The 19,471-nt window shown below is 42.2% G+C and overlaps 1 protein-coding gene across 1 annotated transcript in view; it reads right to left on the reverse strand.

The window, feature by feature from the left end:
* Positions 1 to 296: 296 nt before the first annotated feature.
* rnf103 (ring finger protein 103) overlaps positions 297 to 19,471 on the reverse strand; it is a 68,589-nt gene continuing 49,414 nt past the window's right edge. Inside the window, exon 9 of the mRNA XM_061834154.1 lies at positions 297 to 1,091. Within this exon, the coding sequence (XP_061690138.1) occupies positions 1,065 to 1,091 (27 nt within the window). The 3' untranslated portion in view covers positions 297 to 1,064. The remainder of the gene's footprint in view (positions 1,092 to 19,471) is intronic.

Below are 19,471 nucleotides of genomic sequence, written 5' to 3' on the forward strand. Positions count from 1 at the left end.
GAATAAAACCATGTTCGAAATCATGTCACAGCTTGGGAGACTCCGCTGAGGCATGAGCAAGAGGTTAGTTATAATGTCTCCCCCACCCACAATCTACAAATAACTGCTGTAATGTCACTTATGTTCAAATATCAAGAGCGTCTCACGATTGTTCTGCTGTAGTTTTCAAACCTAGTCCCCCTATCTATTCTATCCCCCGTCTGCCCCCCCAAAACCTTTTTCTGTCTGGCTGCATTTTCGATCAACTTCAGAATAATTAAAAATTTTAAAATAAGCAGAGTGAGTGATTCAAACTTCCCTACAAAACTGTTCCAGCACAAAAGTATTACAGATCCACCAATCTCCAAAGCCAGGCAGCTGAACAGGTTATCAGAAAAAAAGGCTGATCTCCCCACCAATCTCCATAACAATGTGTTCCATCAGTGAAAAGTTAACATTCAGTGATTTCCATAACAAAATAAGGATGTTTCACAACATGGAAAACTAATGGACGATAATTCCCATTTAAACAAATTATTATTTTATTACTGTATTTTTGTTGCAGTTGCGCTAATGTAAAATATTGCATTTTGTTGTGAAGTTAGAGTTCAATGGAAAATTTAATATTTTTAATTTACATGAGGAACAAGGATGTTTTAGTAGTGCATAAAGGGTAAAATGAAAATAGTCCATCAAATATTATATGTTGTGTCAATGGTTACATAGAAAAGAATGTTGACACTGGTAGCTTTAGGTTCAGTAATCCAAAATGTGCTGAAACAAAATTTTCCACAGAAAAAAAAAACATTTTATATCTTCATCACTAGCTACCAGAACAAAATATACAAATGTAATGACAGTAAAATATTAAATATAACTGAAAACAATGTAGTCAATGTCTCTTTCAATGAGAACTTTTGAGACTTAAATAAAAATGCTTGGAAAATATTCAGCTCAAACCATTTTTGTGTCAACCCTAATGCATTATTGAAACTGCCAGTTGATACTGCAGATGGCTCTTTCACATACAGTAGTAATAAAGGTGTGCCTTTTACAGTCTGCATTAAGGAGAGAAGCTTTTGTCTTCAAACATCCTCTGGCAACCGTCCAACCTGTTGAGATAAAAATCACAGAAATAAATCGAAACAAATGCCCCCAAAAAAAAAACCCATTTTCATCAGTTCCAACATTAACTATCCTGTCTTTGTAGTGTATTCACTTGTACATCGTTTCAAAAGGCTTTTCAAATCATTGTATTTTTATTTTTACTCAACATCCCAACTGAATTAAAATTTGGGTTTGTACACATTTCAATTTAAAATTTTGGTCCAGATTTGGTCAAGAATCATATAAGTAATTATATATGATTTGCCTTTGCAGGCTACGTAAAATGATGTGGCAGACCAGAGCCGGCCTCGAGTTTGACACCTGTGTTATGAGGTGACCAGCGACCGTGGCCTTATGGAGTGTATAAGCCATTTTCAAATAATTTGATCAATAATGGTTAAGACAGATGGAATACATTTTAAATCAAATGCCTGCAATTTTTTACGTTAGTTAGTCCAATATGGGTAAATGTCTCCCATGATGAAACAGCCATGCTTCAAGTCCTATTTTCACAAAGTTATGGAAGTGAATAAAATCATAAAAGATATTATTTAAATATTTTAGCATTTCTGCAAAAGGCAATCCTGACTGACAGAGCAAATGGTAGTGTCCCACTAAAATACACTTCTTGCACGATAGATAGATAAAGAAGTAAAAAGCTTCTAAAAAATCATGCCTTGCTGTTCCAATCCTGCAAATACAAATGCATAAATGATCCTAACTTCTCATTAAACCCATTATACTCATCTTCGTATCGTGAATTTAATAATACCTGTGAAGACAAGCAATAGTTCTGACATTTTCACAAACATATCGATATTCCTTTATATCCCAGAAAGAACATTTATTTTGCCCTTTGCTATTGTGTGAATGCAAAATGGAGGCCTCATTCTGGCACTTGAACTCACAGAGATCCCTCTGATGTATTGCTAAACCAAAATGAGGCTCTCTCCAGTGGCATTAATGGTAAAGGCAGGTTAAAAAAAATGGAACTTATAAGACATGAGATGCATTTGTGTTAGTTTTCATTGAAAAGGTACAGTATAGGGTTAGGGTTAGTCCTCTTGTCATAGTTTAGTTGTTGCATTGTTTGGATTTTATTATTTGACCGATGGTACCCTCCAGTGGTGAAATCCATGGTGTAAGTCACCTCAGTCTTGTGGTGACACTTGTGTTCAAAGATATGTTTGAAGAGCAACAACAAGGCTGTTAGAACAGGTGAGTAGTAACGTGCTATATGCCATTACATTTACTCACTTAACAATTTTCATAAACTATACTTGTCAGAGGCGGTATGGTGGCACAGCTGTAAAGCGTTGGCTTCACAGTTCTGAGGACCAGGGTTGAATCCCGACCCTACCTGTTTGGTGTTTGTATGTTCTCCCTGTGCCTCCAAGGGTTTTCTCCAGTCACTCCCACATACAAAAACATGCAAAAATAACTGGACACTCTAAATTGCCCCTAGGTGTGATTCTGAGTGTGGCTGTTTGTCTCAATGAGCCCTGTGATTGGCTGGCAACTAGTTCAGAGTGTACCCCGCCTGCCCGTTGACAGCCGGGATAGGCTCCAGCACTCCCCGCGACCCTTGTGAGGCTAAGCAGCTAAGAAAATGGTTGGATGGATGGATGTACTTGTCAGAGTACTTTAAATGCACCATACATTTTACTATTAGTTGAGTATTTATGTGAAATACTGGATACTTTTACTCCATTACCATCGACATAGCGTTCCCTAGTATTATTTATTCTTGAGTGCGTGTCTATTTTCAATGCATCTTTGACTTCTATTGTTTCCTGCATGCATCAATCAAACAGGATCACTAATGCAATTTGAATTCAATTCACCAATCAGACAAAACAATGCAGTCAAATGGAAAAATTGAAACGGTTACAAATGTGTCGACTCACATATACAGGTATATAGCCATCCATCCTTTTTCTGAGCAGATCACGAGGGACGCAGGAGTGCTGGTAACAATTCCATCTGTCAATGGGCAGGGTACACCCTGAACTGGTTGCCAGCCAATCACAGGGGACATGGAGACAAACAACAGTCACACTCACAATCACACCTAGGGGCAATCTTGAATGTCCAATTAATGTTGCATGTTTTTGGGATGTGGGGGAAACTGGATTGCCCGGAGAAAACCCACGCAGAAACGAGGAGAACATGCAACCTCCACACAGGCGGAGCTGGAATTTGAACCCCGGTCCTCAGAACTGTGAGGCCAGCACTCTACAGCTGCGCCGTAAGTTAAAAGTTACTTTTGTAGTTTTTTAATTGAATGCTTTGTTACTCTTTACTCCAGTAAAGGTTTGGATTACTTTTGAAGTTATTATTCTAAAGTACCAGTACTCTTTTGTGAGTACAATATTTGGCGATACCCACCTCTGGCTGTGAGTTATTCTGTGAACCTTCAAAGTGCCCAGCTGCATTTGACAGCAGCGAGTCAGAATTTACTGAACCAGAGCATGATCCAGAGATTTAACCAGAAGTCAACGTTTGTCACAAAGTCAGCATTACACCTCCAACCTACAATGACTCAAAAGATTCTCATTCTCATCCAATTCGAGGTATGTCTCAACTTATAAAACTAGCAAGAAACAAGTCCAGCGCTTCATAACAAAACACTACAGGCCTTGAAGAACACTAGCTTGTCCCAAATTTCACTTGCTTGTCATTTTTTATATAGTTTAGTGGTTTATTCTTGCTGGAGGCATGAATATCTGTCAGTGCTGCAACCTAGAAGGAAATGGAGTCAAGACAAAGAAAATGTTCAAATGATAATGTCTCGTTAAAAGATGACCAAGCTAAAGTTAATGAAGAGCTGATTGGACTCAATAAAAACATCCCTATGACAAGACAAGAAGAATTTATTTCCTTGTAACAATTCTGACGTGTTGATGATGACAACTGGTAATTGTTGTCTTAAAAGTAAAATATCGTAATTTCTTGGGTGTAATGGACAAAATGTTCTAAAAATATTTATAAGATAGGATGGCGGCCTGCACAGGTGCAGCGGCACTTAGCTCTCCAGTTTGGTCCATATTCTTTATTATTATTTTGGTGCTACTTGTGGATTACTGTAAAGCCACAGTCAGTCACACATAGCTTCCAGGACCTGACTAATCTGGGACTGAAGGATAATTTATCAATAACAAAGAAATACCAAAAGGTAAACAATATTCTGGAGGACATCGCGAGACCACCGGGATCTCTGTAGATAACCGCTCTCAGCAAGCAACAGAGAAGGCGCAGGGAGCGTAAAGCAAAAACGAGGATGTTGGGCAAGCCTGGCTGCTAAGCTAAGGAAGCAACCTCAGAGACCTGGACTTCCAAGCATCTTTATAACCAATGCAAGATCCATCACCCACAAAATGGACGAATTGGAATTATAAATAGCCATGAGCAGTTTTGTCCGGAACCGCAGTATTATTTTCATCACGGAGACATGGCTACACCCACGAATCTCCGATACTGCTGTTTTGCTAGCATGCCGCATGCTACATCGACAAGACAGAACCAAAGACTATGGTAAGACCGGGGAGCTCTGTGTCTATGTCCGCAACGAATGGTGTTCTAACAGCAGAATCATCGACACACACTGTTCTCCTAATTTAGAGGTCCTTGCAGTCTTATGCAGACCCTTTTATTTACCAAGGGAGCTAACAGTAGTCATTGTGGTAGCTGTCTATATCCCGCCGGACGCTAACATTAGCGCAGTACTTAGCCATTTGCTCGTGCCTGTAAACATACAGCAGCTCGCCCACCCTGATGGAGTAGTGATTGTTGCTGGTGACTTCAACCAAGCGTGCTTAAAGACTGTCTTACCGAAATTCGTCCAGTATGTGGCGTGTCCCACCAGAGGAGACAAAACCCTGGACCATGTTTACTCTAACATTAAACGTGCATACAGGGCTCCTCCACTCCCCCATCTTGCTGGAACTGACCATGTCTGTGTCACCCTCATGCCCACATACATCCCCCTGCGTAAACAAATAAGGCCTTAAACAAAGACAATTAAAACATGGCCTGAGAATGCACGCAGAATCTCAACTGCAGGACTGTTTTTCATGTACTGTTTGGAAATTATTTGAATACCAGAACCTCCAGGAACACACAGATACAGTTCTGTTTTACATCAAAAACTGTATAGACAATGTGACTTTAAATAGACAGAACTGGGTTTTCCCCAACCAAAAACCCTGGATGACGCAAGAGACTAAGGCACTCCTGAGACACCGCAACACCGCCTGCAGGTCTGTGGACAAGGCACAGTGCAGTGCAGCTCGAGCAGACTTAAAGAGGGGCATCAGAATGGCCAAGGCGGCCTACAAAAGAAATTTTGAGGAGTGCTTCACAGAAAACAAACAAAAAAATGTGTGAGGGATTACAACACATCACAAACTACAACAGTAAGAAAAAGATGTGTGCTGGAAACACAGACGCCTCGCTGGGAGAGAAACTAAACCATTTCCTTGCCCATTTTGAGATGGACAGCTCAAACCCTGGCCCATCACAACCACCTTCCATCAGCAGCACACTGAGGCTTCAAGAACATGAAGTGAGAGGTGTGCTCAGGACTGTAAATACTAGGAAGGCTGCTGGCCCAGACGGAGTGCCGGGGGAAGGTACTGAAGGCCTGAGCTGTTCAGCTGACTGGTGTTTTCACAAAAAAAAAACAGATCCCTGCAACAATCAACCATTCCCTACTGCCTAAAATCTGCAACAATCATACCCATCCCAAAGAAAGGCTGGTTTTACGCCACATGAGGGGTTCACTTCCTCCCTCACTCCACCCCTACCAGTTTGCCTACAGCGGAAACCGGTCCAAGATGAAGATGCTATCACAATAGCTCTCCACACTGCACTGAGCCACCTGGAACGCCAAGGGAACTATGTCAGGATGCTTTTCATAGACTTTAATTCAGCCTTTAATATCATCATCCCAGGTATTTTGGTTGACAAACTCTCTCTCCTTGGACTATCTCCTTCCATTTGCTGCTGGATTAAAGACTTCCTCACAAACCGTTCAGAATCTGTCAGACTTGGCCCACACCCCTCTTCTTCAATCACCGTCAGTACTGGGTCCACCAAAGGCTGTGTACTGAGACCTCTGCTATACTCTCTGTACACATATGACTGCATACCATCCCATCCCAGCAACTCCATTATCAAGTTTGCTGATGATACCACCGTTATTCGGCTCATCTCAGAAGAAGATGAGTCTGCCTACAGAGACGAAATTGGTAAATTGTCAAAGTGGTGTTCTGCAAACAACCTTACACTGAACACCACAAAGACGAAGAAAATCATCCTGGACTTCCGGAAGTAGGGCGTCGATCCAGTCCCACTGTTCATCAATGGGGAGTTTGTGAAGAGGGTCCACTCCTTCAAATTTCTGTGAGTTTACATCACGGACAAACTCACTTGGACTGTAAACACAACTGCGGTGGTGAAAAAGGCCCAAAGGCGACTCCACTTTCTGAGATTTCTCAGGAAGAACAATTTAAGATAAGCCGCTGTAGACCTTCTACAGAACCACCGTGGAGAACATCCTCACATGCTGCATAACAGTGTGGTATGCTGTATGGACAACAGTGGACAGGAAAGCTCTCCAGAGAGTTGTCAACAGTGCCCAGAAGATCACTGGCTGCTCTCTGCCCTCCCGAGAGGACATTTCCATCTCCCGTTATCACAGCAGAGCCAATAATATTGGAACGGACTCTTCACATCCTGGTTATCACCTGTTTAACCAGCTGCCCTCTGGCAGGCGGTACAGGTCCTAAAAACACGGACAACCACATTCAAGGTCAGCTTTTTCCCCAGAGCTTTCAACTCCTTGAACTCAAACCACTGAAAAAACAGTACTGTAATAGAATATTATGCAACGGCACCTTTGTGCATTTAGAGTAAAGAAAATAAGTACAGTATTTGAACACTCTATTGCAAGTTCTCTCAACTCTCAGTCTGCAGCTCTTATGGTGCAACATGTCACTCCTTTTAATTCCTCCGTCAAATCAAATCAATCAAATAATAATCAAAAGCCGTTATTGTCATTATATGACAATACAATGAGATAATGAGCGCTTCTCCACAAGGTTGTTGAACCAATAGAATAAAATAGAACATCCAAAATATGAGGTAAAGTAACTCAGATTAAAAAAAAATATTTACACAAAGGCACAGTTATTGGTAAAAGAACTTGAAAATAGTCTATTTTGAGTCTTATTCCCCATGTCCAGGCATTGGTAACATTACCGTATTACCTACAGTAAAGAAAAATGAGTATTTGAACACACTGCTATATTGCAAGTTCTCCTATTTAGAAATCATGGAGGTGTCTGAAATTTTCATCGTAAGTCCATTTCCACTGTGAGAGAGATAATATAAAAAGAAATATCTAGAAATCACAATGTATGATTTATTTGTGTGATACAGCTGCAAATAAATATTTGAACACCTGAAAAGGTTAGGGTCATTACCATGTTGAAAGACCCAGCCACAACCCATCTTTAATGCTCTGACTGAGGGAAAGAGGTTGTTCCCCAAAATCTCACAATACATGGCCGCGGTCATCGTCTCCTTAATAGAGTGCAGTCCTCCTGTCCTATGTGCAGAAAAACACCCCCAAAGCATGATGCTACCACCCCCATGCTTCACAGTAGTGAAGGTGTTCTTGGGATGCAACTCAATATTCGTCTTCCTCCAAACACGGTTAATACAATTATGACCAAAAAGTTCCATGTTGGTCTCATCTGACCACAAAACCTTTTTACATGACTCCTCTGTATCATCAAAAAGGTCATTGGCAAACTTAAGACGGGCCTTGACTTGCGCTGATTTAAGCAGGGGAATCTTCCGTGCCATGCGTGATTTTAAACCATGACGTGTATTACCAACAGTAACCTTGGAACCGGTGGTCCAAGCTCTTTTCAGTTTATTGATCACGTCCTTTCGTGTAGTCCTGGGCTGATTCTCACTTTTCTAAGGATCATTGAGACCCCACGAGGTCATATCTTGCATGGGGCTCCACTCTGATTGAGATTGAACATCATGTTTAGGTTCTTCCATTTTCTAATGATTGCTCCAACAGTGGACCTTTTATCACCAAGCTGCTTGGGAATTTCTCCGTAGCACTTCCCAGCTGTGTGAAGTTGTACAATTTTGTCTCTGGTGTTTTGGACAGCTCTTTGGTCTTGGCCATGTTACAAGTTTGAGTCTTACTGATTGTATGTGGGGGACAGGTGTCTTCATGCAGCTAACGACCTCACACAGGTGCATCTGTTTCAGGATAATACATGGAGTGGAGGTGGACTTTTAAAGGCGGACTAACAGGTCTTTGAGGGTCAGAATTCCAGCTGATAGACAAGTGTTCAAATACTCATTTGCAGCTGTATCACACAAATACATCTAAAAAAAAAAAATCATACATTGGGATTTCTGGATTTTTCTTTTTCGATTATCTCTCTCACAGTGGACATGCAGCTACGATGAAAATTTCAGACCCCTCCATGACTTCGAAGTGTGAGAACTTGCAATACAGCAGGGTGTTGAAATACTTAATTTATCCGCATTATTTATTTATTTTAGCAATAACTGTGCCTTGATGTTTTACCTATTGCTTTTACCAAAGATGCTCTTTGATTTTTAATTCTATTTTATTGAACCCAGCACCTTCTGGAGAAGCACTCATTTCGTTGTATGCTTTTGATTTTGATTCAAAAAGTCAATAGAGCACATTATATTTCGGTATAGATTAAAAATAAAGAAATAAGAAAATAACATTCTATAGTTGTATACAGGTACATAGTGTGGTTAAAAAAAGGTATACGTTTACATTTCAATATGATATTCAATGTCTTATGGTACACATTTATGTGTATTACGGTAATGTGCACCGCCAACCTGAGCTTCCTAACCTGGTCGCGGGAGAGCCCAAACTACGTAGAAACAATGGTCATGGGCACATTTGAAAAAAGCGTGAGGGTGCACATAATTAAAATGCTTGCTTTTTTGTGGCCATTCCGCTCAGTTATATGTAGTATGAGCTCATTGTTTTGATAGCGAGCTGACGCGATGGAAGCGCTGCTATAGATTGTCGGCGGGCAAGAGGGTGCACTATTAGCACTGTGGATTTTGTGGAGCTTTGCCTCAAAGTGCTGACAAGAATGAGGAATAAAGAGACCAAAGACTTGGGGTTAAAAAAAAAATGTTTCCTCACAAACACCATGGATGGCACAGAGGATGACATGCTGGGATCACTGTTCATGATGCAATGCAGGAAGCACAGGAACTGGACCAAGTCATCAAAGATGAGTTCCACAGCGATGCACCAAAGGTAGCTACTATGTATCTTTTTCAGGTTGGAGATGAGTCAGATGGTTCTTTGAAGGCTTGGCCAAGGACCAAATTAAATCAAATCAAAAGCCTTTATTGTCATTATATGCTGTGCATATAACGGAATGATGAGTGCTTCTCCACAAGGTGCAATAAAATAGAATAAAAATTAAAGAACATAGAATGTAAAAAAAAACAGATAAAACATCAAGGCACAGTTGTTGCTAAAACAAATAAATAAATGCACAAACATGCAGTTCCAAAATACTACATTACATTGTTATTATGTTCAGTGGTCTGAGTTCAATGAGTTGATGGCTCTGGGGAAAAAGCTGTCCTTGAATCTGGTTGTCCATGTTTTGTAGGACCTGTACCGCCTGCCAGAGGACGGCAGGGTAAACAGGTGATGACCAGGATGCGAAGAGTCCTTTACAATATTAGTGGATCTCCAGTGATAATGTGAGTTGGCAATGTCCTCTCAGGAGGTCAGAGAGCAACCAGTGATCTTCTGGGCACTGTTGACCACTCTCTGCAGAGCTTTCCTGTCCCCTGCTCTCCATCCAGCATACCACACTGTTATGAAGCATGTGAGGATGTTCTCCACGGTGGTTCTGTAGAATGTCTACAGCGGCTTAGCTTAAATTGTTCTTCCTGAGAAATCTCAAGAAGTGGAGTCGCTGTTGGGCCTTTTCACCACCCCTGTTGTATTTACAGTCCAAGTGAGTTTGTCTGTGATGTAGACTCCCAGAAATTTGAAGGAATGGACCCTCTCCACACACTCCCCATTGATGAACAGTACATGTGTAATGTAGTAGATAATCGGCACTATATTACAAACGTTTTATGCACAGATATTTGATGAAAAAAATGTTTTTTCAACAAAGTTCAAGTTAAACAGTGTTAAATTGTTGATTGTGGGAGAGAGATTTTTTTTCAACAATTAAAGCACAAACAAAACTAATAACCCAATAAAATAGAAATACAGCATATTGGTGGTGAACATTGTATATTGTATTTTTTTTTTTAGGTCAATTTTGGGGGTGCGCATTATACTTCAGGATGCATTATAGATGAGAAATTACGGTAATTGATTTTCATTGAGTCGTCTTTTTTACTGATGACATTGTATGAAATTGTCCCTATCACAGATCAACTAAAAATTTGTTTTCAGCAAGAACAATTGTGCCTTTTTTCTTGAAGAACTTGTGAGGTAGCAGAGCATGAATAGATTTTATATTTGACCTAAAGCCACTTTGCCCATCTTTCAGTGGATACCATTAAAAATGAGTAAGGAGGGGATCATTATTAAAAAAACAAAAATCCTTTATGTGACAGAAGAGTCTCTGCTAGAATGAAGGGCAAAGTTTATTAAACAGTGGTGAGGCCGGCCATGATGTACAGACTACAGACGGTGGCACTGAAGAAACAACAGGAAGCAGAACTATATTTAACAGAAATTAAGATGTTGAGATTCTCGCTCGGAGTGAGCAAGTTGGATAGGATTAGAAATGAACTAATTAGGGGGACAGCCAAAGTTAGATGTTTTGGAGACAAGGTTCGAGAGAGCAGACTCCGATGGTTTGGACATGTCCAGAGGGCAGAGAGTGAGTATATCGGTAGAAGGGTGGTGAGGATGGAGCTGCCAGGCAAAAGAGCGAGAGGAAGACAAAAGAAAAGGTTGATGGATGTTGTTAGGGAGGATAAAAGTACAATGGGTGTTAGACAGGAAGATGCATTAGATAGGCTTAGATGGTAAAAGATGACATGCTGTGGCGACCCCTAACGGGACAAGCCGAAAGGAAAAGGAGAAGTATTGTGTGGAAATAAAAATCTAAGTTGAAGATGGAGGATGGAAAAAAAAAACAAGTTGAGACAGCTGTTAATCATTGACTTTGTCATACAAAGTCTTTGTACAAGCACTAAAGTAGGAAAATATAAGGGTCATTTTCCAAAGTTAAAGCAAGAACAGTAAACACACCATTGAATTCCATTTTGAAAATGAATAACTTTTTTTCATAAAATTAGAGAAACTATGAATATAAACATGTTTGCATTCTAATGCCATGAAATTAGTGTATTTTCAACTTTTGAACAAACTTTGAAAATGGTGTTGAAGGAAAACATTTTATAGATATAAAACCCAGGCAGCATGACATTAAGTTAGGAAAAAAACATTTTATTAATCGAATTCTATGGAAAATGAAAGCGTAAAATAAATTAAAACACACAGGTTCTGTGGAGTTGTTGTTGCTTTTTATTAGTTAAACAACCACACACTACATACAGTCCTTTAGAAGATACTGTAACTGATGCCTTGTCAATGATGCTGTAAAATAATTTAAAAAAAGAAACAAATGTGTTTTTCTGCTTGCTGTGTCTGTAGACGTGGTGTCTCTGAGAAAATTAAAAGAAACTATTCTTGCCAGACACTCACGCAGCTCTTCATCACACACAAACACACACGCACGGATGCACACACACGCACGCACACACGGACACACACACACGGACACACACACACACACCACACACACACACACACACACCACACACACACACACACCACACACACACACACACACCTCTTCCTACTCTCACCCCTTTTCACCAGCTGCTGCTGTCTGACAAACTGATGATGACAGTGTTTTTCCTCTCCTTGTTTCAAAGTATGCTGGAGCAGATGGTTTGGAGAGCCAGAGTGGGGGAATGTGTTGGAAGGGCTGCTGGGGAATGTGCCAAGTGTGTTGTATGTGTGTGCATGTGTGGTTTCAGTTCGCGTGCCTTTTCACTGCCCTCTGCCCTTCATGGCGCCAGCTCCACTTCCCTTCCACTCTAAACATCTGGTGTCTGGGACTTTGAGAACACACGTGCTCACGCTTTTTCTCTCTCTCTCTCTCTCTCACTCACACACTCACACACACACACACACACACACACACACACACACACACACACACACACACACACACACACACACACACACACGTACATAGCTATGCACGCAGATACACTCCTTGGAGAGTTTTTGTCTTGAGTAAAATATGAAGCTCAATACTAGAGTGGACTATGTGATAAATTATCGGGATTTTGTCTCACATATTGGTAGTTTTCATATAATTTGATACATAGTAGTAAAGGCATGGAGTTTCCTTTCGACAATCAATTAATTTCACTTATCTATCCATCAATCTACTGCTTATACGGGTCACGTTGTGGGGGAAGTAGGTTTAGCGGGGATGCCCAGACTTCCTTTTCCCCAGCCACTTCATCCAGGTCTTCCGGAGTAATCCCAAGGCGTTCTCAGGCCAGCCGAGACATGTAGCCTTTCCAGCCTATCCTGGGTTGTTTCCGGAGTTGGTCTCTTTCAGGTAAGTAGTGCCCAGAACACCTCATCTGCAAGGAGCTCGGGAGGCATCTGAATCAGATGCCCCAGCCATCATCAGCAGCTCCCTTCTGATACTCTCCAGGATGACCAAGCTTCTCATCCTATATCTAAGGAATTGGCCAGACACCATGGGGAGGAAACTCATTTAGGCTACTTGTATCCGGGATCTCATTCTTTCAGTCATGACCCACAGCTTGTGACCATAGTAGGAACATTCAGGGTAGGAACGTAGATTGACCGGTAAATTGATAGCTTCGCCTTTTGACATAACTCCGTGTTTACCACAATGGACTGATACAAACTGCATCGATCTCCCTGTTGATTTCCTGCTCCATTCTTACCTCACTTGTGAACAAGACCCCAACATACTTGAACTCCTCCACTTGGGGCAGCAACTCATCCCCAACCTGGAGAGGGCACGCCACCCTTTTCAAACTGAGGACCATGGTCTCAGATTTGGAGGTCCCTTTTCTCATCCTCAGCCACTTAACACTGTGCTGCAAACCACTTCAGTGAGAGCTGGATATCACGGCTTGATGAAGCCAACAGAACGACATCATCTGCAAAAAGCAGAGATGCAATACTGAGGTGACCAAACTGAACACTGTAAGCCTCAGCTGCGTCTCGAGATTTTGTCCATGAGTTATGAACAGAATCGGTGACAAAATAGGAAACGAGTCCGATTTACTGGTGGAAATGCGAACCAAACTCTGACATCGATTGTATAGGGACCAAACAGCCCATATCAGGGGATTCGGTACTGCATACCCCCTACGCCTTCCCCAAGTCCACAAAACACAAGTTGTTAGGCAAACCTCCATGCACCCTGGAGGACCCTGCCGAGGGTGTAGAGCTGGGCCACTGTTCCACGGCCAGGAAAAAAATAAATGGCTCCTCCTGAATCTGAGATCCGACTTCACAATGGACGCTTCTATCCAGCACTTCTGACGAGACCTTAACAGGGAGGGTGAGGAGTGTGATCCCCCTTAAGTTGGAACACACCTTCCAGTCCCCCTTCTTAAAAAGGGGGACCATGACCCAAGCCTGCCAATCCAGAGCCATGGTCCCCGATGTTCACATGATGTTGCAGAGGCATGTCAAAGAAGACACCCCCAAAACATCCAGAGCCTTTAGGAAATCTGGGTGAATCTCATCCACTCCCGGGGCCTTGCCAACGATGAGGTTTTTAACCACATGGTGACCTCAACCCCAGACATTAGAGAGCCCACCTCAGAGAAACAACACTCTGCTATCTCATGGGAAGGTGTGTCGGTGGAATTGAGGTCTTCAAAGTATTCTCCTCACTGACTCACAACTTCCCGAGTCAAGGTCAGCAGCACCCCGTCCTCACTATACATACACAGTGTTGACGGTGCACCCCTGAGACGCCAGATGGTAGACCAGAGTTTCCTCAAAGCCGTCTGGAAGTCTTTCTCTATGGCCTTACCGAACTCCTCCTATGCCATGCTTCTGCGACCATCAAAACTGGATTCCTTTTGGCCAGCCAGTACCCATCAGCTTCCTCAGGATTCCCACAGGCCAAAAAGGCCCAATAGGACTCCTTCTTCAGCTTGACAAAATTCCTCACCGTTTCATATCCACCAACAGGTTCAGGGATTTCCAACACAAGAAGCACCAACCGCCTTACGGCCACAGCTCCGATCTGCCACCTCAACATTGAAAGCATGGAACATGGTTCACTTGGAGCCAATGTCCACCGCATCCCTTGGATCATGTGTAAAGTACTTTCGGAGGTGGGAGCTGCAACAGGGGATTCTCTCAGACATTCCCAGCAGATCCTCACAATACATTTGGGGCTGCCATGTCGGACCAGCATCTTCCCCCACCATTGGAGCCAACTCTGCCCCTCCCTTTACTGAAATGTCCAAGACATTCGGTTGCAAATCTGCAATGTCAATCATCGAGCTGCAACCGAAGGGGACCTGATCCCGAGTGCACATGTGGACACGCTTATGCTTGAACATGGTGTTCATTATGGACAACCCATGATGAGCACAGAAGTCCAGTAACAGAACACTGGTCGGGTTCTGATGTGGGGGCGGTGAGGGCATTCTTCCCAATCATGCCCTTCCAGGTCTCACCGTCATTCCCCACTTTAGCATTGAAATCCCCCAGCAGAACATGGGGTCACAAGTAAGAGCCCAGAGTGGAAAAGAGTCCAACTCCTCTCATGAGGACTGGTACCAGAGCCCAAGGTGTGTTTGGGGTGAGCCCGACTATCTAGTCAGAACTTCTTGACCTCACACACCTCAACCTCCTTCCCTGCCAGAGAGGTGACATTCCATGTCAAAAGAGCCAGCTTCTTTAGCCGGGGTTCAGATCGCCAAAGTCTCTGCCTTTGGCCACTGCCCAGCTCACACTGCACCAGGGCCCTCCCACACTTGGTGAGCCTGTGGAATGGGGGACCCACGCTACCCTTTTGAACTGTGCCCGGCTGAGCCCCATGGGCGCAGGCCTGGCCAACAGGCGCTTGGCTTCAAGCCTCACTCCAGGCCTGACTCCAAAGAGGGGCCCAGTGACCCGCGTCTGGCCAAGGGAAACATCAATCCATTTAAGTCTTTCATCATTGGAGCCTCACAGCTGTGCTTTGTCTGGTCCCTCATCAGGGACCATTTTGCCGTGGGTGACCGTACCAGGGGTGTGAAGCCCCAGACACCTTAGCTCCTACGATCATTGGGACACGCAAACCCCTCCACCAAGATAAGGTGACGGGTCAAGGATTAGAACTCCACTGAGTATTTAAATGAATGACAGTCGTTATCCATCACAAGGGTCATACTTGTTTTGAAATAAAAAATATTCTAAAATATGTTTCTAACTTGTACTGTGTTACCTCGCTACAACGTGGTTCACTGTCAGCAGCCTCGCTATTCCACAAATTTTGTTGTCTAATTTTTTTACAATAGAGCAAGCTATTTTTCTTTAAATGCGCATTGTGATTTTTTTATCCTGATTCACATTCTGTGTGCCGATCCCAGCTTTAGTGGTCAAACTTAATCAAAGGGTGCAAGTCTGTTTCAAACAATATTCTCGCACGGAAGAAGAGCAGAGTCCAGAGCTGTTTTTCCACTCATAAAAAAGACCCCTGCACCAAAAACACTTCAGTAGAGCTTCACCAACTATGCTGCACTATTTTGAAAGTTTCTATATTGTGATTGCACTTCCGTTTGATCTAACCATATGAGACTTTCTTTTACATGTCTACTGAATCGAGGAAAAGTTCCTCTCCATGACGCGATAAAGTTGCACTTCCTGTTATACCTTGCTGTTGTTAAAAGAAACTCTCGCAAATGCACAATGTCACTGACATTATCTTGGTTAAAACAACAGCTGTTTATTAATTTTGAGAGTGAACGGAGTTGTCAGAATGCTAGACACAGCGGATTAATCATTTGTTCTGCAACAACTGCTTTGTCATTTCAACACTAAACCTGAGCTCCTCTGACTTTCAAGAGCTAGCGGCAAATTTGAAAAACACAGATATGTAACGGACACATAGCGAGGAGATGCAAGGCACAAACACCAGTTTAATATTTGGAACAGACCTTTATTTAAAAAACACAGAAGACCCCATGGAACTTTAAGTCAAGCGGATTAACCTGTGATGTATGAGATTGAACTGCATGCCATCATCGTGCCGTTAAAAACGCTTTAAACATGCATCCTCCCGAACACTCAAACACTTGTGTATGTCCACGACTCAGAGTAATAAACAATCCACCGTCAGTCTTATCGCATTCATGATCAACGCGTATCTCATGGAATGTTGTGCTAATGTTAGCTCACAGGCTGGCCCATGCTTCTGTTCTTGTTTATTGTTAGAGCAATACAGCCCCCAAAGGTCTGAGGTGTAAACTGATCCCTGAATATGGGTCTACGTGGACGGCAAAATAGCTTCGTCATGATAGCGCACTTTTTTTTTTTTTAAACGGCACAGAGATGTTCCATCGCCAAGTCTCCTTCTCTCCTTTCCTACCAGAAGCTACACAAAGTAATCTCCTGCATGTCTCTTTGATCGGCTTTTCTGTAGTAGTCCAGTTTTCCAGGAGCTCATCCTGTCCACGAAAAAGCCTGCCTCACCTCTTTCTTAAGAACCACACAAACACTCTTTCTTTCTAAGCCTCCATGGTTCCACATGGTTCTCAACTCTACCTTTGTCTTCTTAATGGTCCTCCCCACCACCACAGTCATCCTACACACCACAATCCTATGCTGTCTAGCTACACTCTCCCATACCTTACAGTTAGTAACTTTCTTCAGATAACATTGAACAAAATGTAATCCACCATTGTGCGTCACCCCATAAACTTCGAGCCTTACTACCATTCCACCTGGTCTCTTCAACATACATTATATCAACCTTTCTCCTAATCATCATATCAACCAACTCCAGAGTTTTTCCTGTCATAGTTCCAATATTAAATTCCCTACAACTGGGTGTAAGTTTGTGCTTTCCTCTTCTCTTTCTGCCGAAGAATCTGCTTTCTTTCTTTTTGTCGTCGACCCACAATAGCTGAATTTCCACCGACATCCTGCAGGTTAACGGTGACGGGGGTGGACATTGTTAACCCAGGCTACGATAAATCCTGTATGGGATTCTTTAGATGAACGTTCATATTTATTTGGCAACATTTTAAGATTGATGCCCTTCCTGACGCTACCCTCTTCATTTATCTGGGATTGTGACCAGCCTACAGACTGCAGTGGCTTGTCTTCCCTATGGGCTGCATTGTTAAAAACATATGGACAAGTCAGTAAACTACTGGGAGAATATAGTCTGGTTGTGTGAGATCAAAATTGAACTGTTTGAAGGCCATAATGCTTACCATGTTTGAGGAGAAATGGCACTGCACGTCATCCTAAAAACACCATACCAACAGTGAACTTCGGAGGTGGGAAGATGATAGTGTGGGGCTGCTTTTCAGCATATGGTACTGGTTACAATCACATGATTGAGGGAAGGTAGAATGGGCATATGTACCAAGACATTCTTGACAAAAATATGCTGCCATTTACAAGGATGATGAAAATTAAACAAAGTTGGATATTTCAGCAAGATAATCCAAAACATACTGCCAAGGAATCTCAATTTGTTTCAAAGAAAAAAAGATGGAAGAATGGTCCTGGCAATCACCTGAATTGAATCCAATCAATCTACGGACAGAACTGAGAGTTGAAAACTGCTTGTGTGCACAAATGGGCCAAAATCACACAAGAGAAATTAACTAGATTCTCCATACAGGAGGCATCTTGAAGGTGTCAATGCAAACAAAGGCTCCTATAGGAAAGTAATAAATAAATGTGTTGGCATGTTCAATAATTTTCTCCTGTCATTTCACATCATAACTTTATTATTTCTTTGTATGTCTTAGGTACTTGGATTGTTCCCAACATCTGCTGAAATTTTCATGCCAAGAGCACCTTTGGAAATATTTTTAATCTGAAATATTGTCAAAATTTGTTAAATATTTATTTCAGCCGCTGTATGATTCCCAAGATTTTTAGGAAAATATTATGAGGACTGCCGTGATGAAAGTGAGCTTTTCGAAAGGCTTGTGTCTCATCACATCTGGTGTAAATGTAGCACAAATGTAGAACGCCACAGTCAAACATGGTGGTGGTCGTGTGATGGTCAAAAATGACCCCATGACTAATCTAGAAGCTCAGAAAGGACTCAACACAATATATAAATAATTGCAGGCCTCCATTTTGACTATTTGGAGCTCAACGGACTTTGTATATAAGTCAAAATTTCATTTGAAAAACAAAAACCTTCATTTTGTCATCAAAGTGTTCAGGAAAGGGCACTCTGACATCCTTGACCCAGTTTTGCATCTGTCTTGACCATATTTGGCAAAGACCACCCCCTTTCCTCTGATTGGCTGCCTCAGTGTAAAAGACCCACTTTGAGACTCCAAGTGTTTATTTTAACAGCGCTCCTCCTGGAACAGAGAGGTACAGTGCAGGAAATAAGTATTTGAACACCCTGCTATATTGAAGGTTCTCCCACTTAAAAAATCATGGGGGGGGGGTTGAAATTTTCATTGTCGGTGCGTGTCCACTGTGAGAGAGATAATCTAAAAAGAAAATTTCAGAAATCACAACGTATGATTTTTTTATGATTTGTGTGATACAGTTGAAAATAAGTATTTGAACACCTGACTCAGCTAGAATTCTGACCCTCAAAGACCTGTTTGTCCGCCTTTAAAAGTCCACCTTCACTCCATTGATTATCCTGAACCAGATGCACCTGTGTGAGGTGGTTAGCAACATAAAGACACCTGTCCACCCCATACAATCAGTAAGACTCAAACTTGGAACATGGCCAAGACCAAAGAGCTGTCCAAAACACCAGAGACAAAATTGTACAACTTCACACAGCTGGGAAGTGCTACGGAGAAATTCCCAAGCAGCTTGGTGATAAAAGGTCCACTGTTGGAGCAATCATTAGAAAATGGAAGACACTAAACATTAACGGTCAATCTCAGTCGGAGTGGAGCCCCATGCAAGATATCACCTCGTGGGGTCTCAATGATTATTAGAAAGGTGAAGAATCAGCCAAGGACTAAACAACAGGACTTGGTCAATGACCTGAAAAGAGCTGGGACCACCGTTTCCAAGGTGACTGTTGGTATTACA

Source organism: Syngnathoides biaculeatus, chromosome 11, assembly GCF_019802595.1.
Source record: "Syngnathoides biaculeatus isolate LvHL_M chromosome 11, ASM1980259v1, whole genome shotgun sequence".
NCBI lineage: Eukaryota > Metazoa > Chordata > Actinopteri > Syngnathiformes > Syngnathidae > Syngnathoides > Syngnathoides biaculeatus.